The sequence below is a fragment of the Apium graveolens genome, chromosome 9, assembly GCF_009905375.1.
Source record: "Apium graveolens cultivar Ventura chromosome 9, ASM990537v1, whole genome shotgun sequence".
Taxonomy (NCBI): domain Eukaryota; kingdom Viridiplantae; phylum Streptophyta; class Magnoliopsida; order Apiales; family Apiaceae; genus Apium; species Apium graveolens.
The window spans coordinates 196,602,970-196,610,730 of NC_133655.1; the positions used below are offsets into that span (position 1 = coordinate 196,602,970).

At 36.5% G+C, this 7,761-nt stretch overlaps 1 protein-coding gene across 1 annotated transcript; it reads right to left on the reverse strand.

The window, feature by feature from the left end:
- Nucleotides 1-1,914: 1,914 nt before the first annotated feature.
- Nucleotides 1,915-5,346, reverse strand: LOC141683088 (uncharacterized). Its single transcript, XM_074487786.1, has 4 exons — nt 5,218-5,346; nt 3,914-5,064; nt 3,594-3,761; nt 1,915-2,777 (listed from the first exon to the last, which is right to left on the reverse strand). The coding sequence occupies exons 2-4, from the start codon at nt 5,030-5,032 to the stop codon at nt 2,205-2,207; spliced, it is 1,860 nt and encodes a 619-aa protein (XP_074343887.1). The 5' UTR covers nt 5,033-5,064; nt 5,218-5,346; the 3' UTR covers nt 1,915-2,204.
- Between the last annotated feature and the right edge of the window lie 2,415 nt (nt 5,347-7,761).

Sequence of the window (7,761 nt, forward strand, 5' to 3'; positions counted from 1 at the left end):
ATCAGTATTTGCACTCGGCAAAATAACAAGTTAGTTAATTTTTAATTAAACAAGTAGTAAAATTCCTCGCCAAGGTCGCCTCGCGTACTTGAGACACCGAGACATTCGCCCAAATCGCCCTTTGACCCGACCCGGGGCGGCGGCGGCGCAATAACACCATGCACACCCACATGCCTCTGTAGTTGGTATACTACTCTTGCATATGGTACTATATAAAGCACTACACCCCACTTTACTTAATCAATGTGGGACAAAACCCACAAACTCATTTCAAACTACTAATTTCACCTCAATTTCTATATGGATTACACTAAGAAAATGACTTAAATCCAAACATGAAAGTTTAAGTCCTCATTACAATAAAAAACCTCCAACAATTAGTTTTTGAAAATTACATCAAGAACATGTCTAAAACATATCTAAAACATGCCTCAAACTTGCCTCAAACTTTACATTTTTCTAACAGAAGAGATGGGAAATCAATGTGTGTCTGGATGCTAGAACTTGATGATTATCGAAATATCTTCACAAATACTAATTTATTTTTTTGCGCTTTCATCACATCTAGAGACTGCTTTTTAAAGCTGTTTACGGGATCAATAATTGATTTTGGTTTCTTAATTTGGTATATAATGAAAAAAGGGAAAAAAATGAGATCAACATCACTTGACAATGACTTCTAGATTTTTTTATTATAAAATATGATTTTTAATTACCGCTACTTGAAAGACAAGAGAAAATATGATGTGTTTAAAAATATTAGTGTCTAAAAATCATGTGCTATATGTTTTTAATAAAAATCTCAAAGTCAGTTAGACATTTTATAATTATAATTAAGTTTACTTATTAATTAATGATAATTGATTGATAAAACTACTGTCAACTGACTCTTTCATATATATATATATATACATAGGGATGCACAAATGTCAAACACCGGATCAGATCGACACGGACCAGACCGGAGACCGTATTTTTTCAGAATTAAGGACCGAGGACCGGACCGGCTCTATTCGGTCTTGAGACCGGACCGGACCGGAATAACCGGATTGGACCGGACCGGTTTAATTAATATTTATATAAAAAAATTATTTATATAATTTTTTTAATTTTTTTTTTGTCAAATTTATATACATTAAAAATTTTGTTACTTGGTACGTCAATAAAAAACTAAAAGTAAGTACATATTTTATTATTTTAAAAGTAAATATAAAATCTTAAGAGTATGAATATCAATATTTTATTACATAATTTACGAAATTTAGTAATTTAAAGTGTAGTATCGATCTAGTTTATTATATGAATCTATTATCTATTAACTTGGATCAATAAAATATGATATTGGTGAATATTTAATATTTATATATGATCTTATAAGACATAAATTAAAGATAAAATAATTATATATATGAATTCAGGTCCATTCAGGTCTGGACCGGATTTTTTGAGGTCTTGGACCGGATCGGACTGAAGACCGTATTTTTTCAATTATAAGGACCGGAGACCGGACCGAGTATGTCCGGTCCGGTCCACGTCTTGGACCGATAGACCCGGCCCGGTCCGGGTTTCAGGTCCAAACCGGAATTCTGTACAGCGCTATATACACACATCATATATATATATATACACACACATATGAAAGAATCATCTTTATTTAAAAAAAATAATAGTAGGGTTATCAAAGTGTAATAATAAAAATTAAAAAGTGAATTCATGAGCATTCCTTAAAAATTCTAACGAAATGCAATCGTTTATGAAATTTGTTAAAATATAATAATTTAATCACTAAAATTATAATAATTATAAAAAAGTTATTTTTTATAGCAATTAAGTCATCTATTTAATACAAGATGAAGGGGTTTAGTGCCCAAGCCCACCACAATCAACAAGTTAGTTCAAGTTAGCTCAGTGCCCCAGTTTTTCGGCCCAATTAGATACCTCTAATGGGTTGGTTCAGTGCCCAAATTATTCCGTCGGGCCTGTAAAAGCCCGACCAGTAATAAAATACAAGAAATGTGGCCTATTATCGACTATTACATGCAAAAATTTTGATATCCAATGCATAAAATTTTAATGATGCATTGTCAAAGAAACCAGTACAACACTGTCAATCTAGCCTCAGTAAAACCATAAAAATAAGTTTTACATGCTTAACTCAGCACGAGTAAAGAAACACATATCTTGAGTTGGTGATTATAAGAGAACTAAGGACTAGGAAGTAAATCATCTCCAATAAACTGAAGAGAAAGGCCAGCATCCATGGTTCCTAAAGCCTTCTGAATTTCCACCATCTTCTCAGCACGAAGAGTCTGCAAATCTTGAATGCGGGAGACAATTGCATGAAGCTCATTAAGTAAGGGTTGTGAAAATCGGAACTGTTCAACATAGTTTAGACGGCTAGTCAGCCAACTTATGTTAAATCCCCAACTCTGCAAGTCGGAAAATATAGCCCTGTACCCAGTGATAAGATCAGCGTCGACATCAGCTATTGGGGTGTTCATAAACGAAGTCACTGTTGTGCAAAACCCATTCAACATCAATTTATGTACGATATTGACTTTGGCAGTTAAGTGCCTCACAGTATCTGGGTACTTTTTAGTAATCCGCTCAAGTAGGCTTACAAACTCTGACTTAACCTCGTGACCCCTCCAAAACCTGAAACCACTAGTTTCCCATGACAAGCTTGGCTGATCATTGCCTGCTCTGGCCACAGTTTTTTCCAGTAACGCATTCGGTGTTTTCGGCGGAAGTAGCCCCATTTGAGGGTTCACATCACTCTGAAATATATTCAGAAACCAGGTGGATACACATTGATATTAGAAAAAACATGCTTAATAGGGACTATAAATCTCAGGACCAGGTATTAGTTCGCTCATCAGCCTTTGTACACATAACTCAAGTAGATTACCTCAAGTCAAGTCCTTACATAATAACGTTACTTATCCATAACAGGTTCTCGAAAAGCTGATAATATACACTCATCGCCAGTAAAGAGAAAACATTGATCCCCAGAGTTCGAATGAATTCTTAAAGCAAACTAAAATGATGGTGAAAGGAACAGAGATGTGCATGAACTAGCTATATATAACCTATGAACATGCTAAACTCAAGGAAGCCACCCCGCATAACTCCCAATACAATCCAAATTCCTACCATATTAAACTTATGTTTCCTTGGTATAGCTTTTGGTAAAAATCATCACTTGAGATTTGACATAGTCCGATTACAAATAATATAACAAACATTTTCTTACATTACTAAGTTTGTTAAAAGAGGGATGTAAATAGTCAAAATAGGAAGTGAGCTAGCATTTACTTGTAAAGCAGTCGAAGATTGAATATATAAACTAAAATGTTTGAAATTTCAATATGTTTGTGGCAAATATCAATTTTTTTTGAAACTTTATCATTTGATTCTGTAATTCCTCCATTATACACACAACCATAATTACAAAAAACAGAACAATAACATACATTAAATCGAAAAAGATATTTATAGATTTACTATTAAGCTACATGAATCAAACGGGCATACAAAAATATGACATGAAAATAACCAAGTTAAAACTCAGTGGTACATCAGTCCTTGCTTACCTGCTTCGGTGCTGTCATAATGCTGGCTTCTGGAGAGCCACCAAGCAAGTAGCCTTTCATAGTACTAGATAGACTCGATTCATGATATCCCTTCGGTAGCTTCACATGCCTCAGGTTATAGAATGGAGAAGGAAAACGTGCCAGGAAGTCAGAGATTGCAGCGAGTGACTTGAAAATATCAAAAAGAAAACATTGATCCTTAATTAGCACATCTAAAAATTGAACTAATTAAACAACTGCGAAATATTACAAATATCATAAGTCGGAAAAAAATTAAGGATGATGATTTATATACTTAAAAAGGTAAAAAAAAAACGTACCTCGATGGTCTCTAAGTCAAGAGTGAGAATCTTGGCAGTACCCAATCCTGGAAACATAAAAATGAAGCGCTGATAATATTGTTTTAACTTCTCCAACGGCACCTTACTTTTTTCTTTAAAGCAGCCCTGTAATTTTATATTAACATTCTCCAACTTTGAAACTCCACACATGATAGGAAAGATACCAACACAACTGACATTGCAGAGATTTGGTGCCATAACAACAATGTTACCCGTAAGAGTACTTGTGGTACTCATGCTGGTCCTGAGTTCCAAGTTTACCAAGTTGGGACAAGATATAAAGCATTCTTGCATATTTTTCTTGCGAAAGGATAAAGTAAGACACTGTAGTCTTACAAGAACAGAGAAAAACTCATTCATATTTCTTTGAAATAGTACATCATCCATCTGTAGACTAATCAAAGCTGGCAAATGCCAAACTGTTTCCGGCATATCGCACCTTGCCAGGCAGAGAACTTTTAAAGTGGGCAAGCAAAAAGATTTCGGGAAAATGCAATGATCAAGACGCAGAGTTTCCAATGCAGGCAAGCATGTCAAAAGTGACATCGGCAAGATGTGGCTATTACGAGTGCAGATCAAGTGTAGAGTTTTTAACATAGGCAAATTCCAACACCCTGACTGAAAAACTCCCAGAGATCCAGGTCTCATCGTCAACTTAAGTTCCTTCAACCACATAGAACTAAAAATCGACAACGAATAATTATAACACAAATCAACATGCAAGTCATGAACACTGAGCGAAATTGCGTGGTTGACATAATTCTCAACTGATTCTGGATCAATCCCCCTTTTCACATTGAGTTCTAATTTTAGCATTTGTGATTCCTGGTTTCGATTTGAAAAAACAAAATCAAGAAACTTGGAAAATCTAGCTTCTTTCCCGTAGAAATATTTTCCATACCCATCTAATTTAAGAAAAGGAAGAGTTTTCCAAACCGGCTTCCATCTCTTTGACAAAACACTTGTCTGAACCGCCATTTTGGTATCTACATACGATAAAATCTTGTGAATCAAATCATCCGATAAACTGCTAAATCTGTCTTGACCTTCTATAACATCGTTACTGATTCTCATTTTCTTCTTCAAAAGAAATTCCATCAAAATACGTTATAAATTCCTTCTCTTTACCCCTGCAAAGCAATTAGGGTATGAATCATACTTAACTAATAAAACTCATACAGAATTAAACAATGAACTATAAACTAGAATCCGTGCAACATTAATATCATTTCAATTATCATAAATTTGTAATACTGTGACCCCTAATTTGTACTACTACATACCTGTACCTTGTTTGGCAATGTTTTGCATTATAAGATGCATCGGACAAGCAGAACATAAACACTATAATCGATTCATAGTACCCTCACCCATTATGGTAATCTAATACTTATCAGCTACAATGTTATTTGTACTATAAAATGCAACATACACTATATACAATTAGTCAAACATTGCACTAAATCTCGATAAATGAATAACTCAGTTAATTAATAATTTTTTATTAAATCACAATAATCTCGAGAAATAAATAAAATTATAACTTGTTTGGGAATGGATTTTGTATTATAAGATGCATCAGACAAGTAGAACGTAAAAATAGTAACTGCAAGCGGGGGCGGATCCTGGGACAAATTTTGAGAATATACCTTTATATTTTTTAAATTTTGTGGGAGCACTTTCATATATTTTCAAAAAATGTAATAGTAAAAAAATGAAAAATTTGATTTTACGGGGGACACGTGTCCCAGTTAGAGATGCACAAAAGGCCCACCGGGCCGGACTTTGACCGGGCCGGGCTTTTCGGGCTTTGACTTTGACCGGGCCGAGCTTTGACTTTGACCGGGCCGGGCTTTGACTTTGACCGGGCCGAACTTTCCGGAAATGTCAAAGCCCGTTTGGGCCCTCGAGGCAGGCCTAACCGGGCTTTTTTTTTCGGGCCAGATCGGATCGGGCCGGGTTTTTTTTAATTTAAATCGGATCGAGTATTATTAGAGATTCTGAAGAATACATGTGTTAGCAACTAGATCATCGTAAAAATGTATTAGTTTACATGAAATATTTAATGAAAACATTACTCCGTTGAAAACATTTAAGTTCGGTAAAAATTAAACATGTTTATATAATATATTTTATCATTGTTATGATAACAATGATAACAATGATATCATTGTTATGATAACAATGATATCCAAACATTCATAACAATGATATCCAAATATATATAGTGTACTTATTATATCTTCTTTCATTATTTATGCAACAGAGTATATAAATAATATTATTAATCAAAAATATGTAAATATATATGTGTTTAAAGTATTATTTATATTTATAGTAAATGTGAATTTATAAATATATAAGAAAATATATTAGAATAATCAGATTATAACCGGGCTTTTTTCGGGCTTTTAACCGGGCCGGGCCGGGCCGGGCCTTGCCTAAAAATATAGGGCCCGTCGAGGCCCGAAGCCCGGGCCGGGACCGGGCCGGGCTTGGCCGGGCTTTGACCGGATCGGGTCGGGCCAGATTTTTGGGCTCGGGCTTTTTGTGCATCTCTAGTCCAGTGCCCCTTACTAGATCTTCCCCTGACTACAAGTGTATTATTTCACTAAAATCGATCCGCATTACCCAGACCCGTTATGGTAATCTGTTACTTATCAGCTACAATGTTATGTTTTACTATAAACTGCAACATAAACTATATACGATTAGAGCCAAACAACTTACTAGAATCTCTATAAATGAGTAACTCGATTATTAATTACCCTAATTCCCGATTCCAACCTAATAATCTCAAAAAATGAATAAAACTATACGATGAGGCATATCCAGGCATCGTCGTTACTAGCCAAAACATCACCTGTTACGCCCAGATCCTTTCGGTTGTATGAACAGGCTTCGGCTGGATTGAAGATGGCTTCGGCCGTACCTGAAAGTGAAGCGAATGCGAGGGTTTGGACCCCCGATTCACCTCCGGTGTGAGAATCCGAATATGGCTGTAAAATTAGGGTAGTAATACAAGAGAAGTAGAGTGTTGAGAGTGTATATGTTTTATCTTACTTCACAAGGGTTTTTATACCCAATCATGCCATGAATGTTCTTCCGTTACCAACCATTAAGGAGGTAGTGAAAAGGGGGCGTTATGTCCCTTGCATTGTCCAACGGTCCACGAGTAGCAGGCCTCGACTTGGGCTTCCATGGGCCTTGGCGACGCGGGCCTGGAGGTCCTTCGGCCCAGTAGCATAACCGCTTAATGGGCCTTCGTTCAATGGGCCTTATTGGGCCTATAACCAACATGTCCCTGTCCTTCGGCTGGGCCTTCGGGCCGACCGACAGACACCGGTCTCGGCTCATATGGGGATGGAGGAACCCTAGGGCGATCGCTTCAGTCCCGCCTCGATCTTCGGTCGTACACGTGGCAATCTTATGGGGACTTGCAGTGCATTGATGACAGCTGGTGGCACGTCGTTTCATGACTCAATCTCAGCCGTTGAATGCCAACAGTTTTGATCTGGGACGTTCATTTCAAAAACCCCCAAACGTCGCTGCTCTAAATTCATTTTAGGCGCCTATATAAGCCCATTTGTATGTTTCATTTCCTTTTTATCACTTTAGCTTCTCCACACACAGTGACAAATCGCGGTGAATCTCTCAATCACGGGCAACAGCAACTCCGTCTTTCCAAATTATCCCATTTCAATCCAAGAACATCTTCAAATAAGTAAGTCTCTCTTCTTATTTTCCAGTTTTGAATTTGCATGCTAGTTTCCCGTGTTTTATAGAGTTTGCATGCGGACTTTTGTTCCGGGTTTATGGGGATTTTC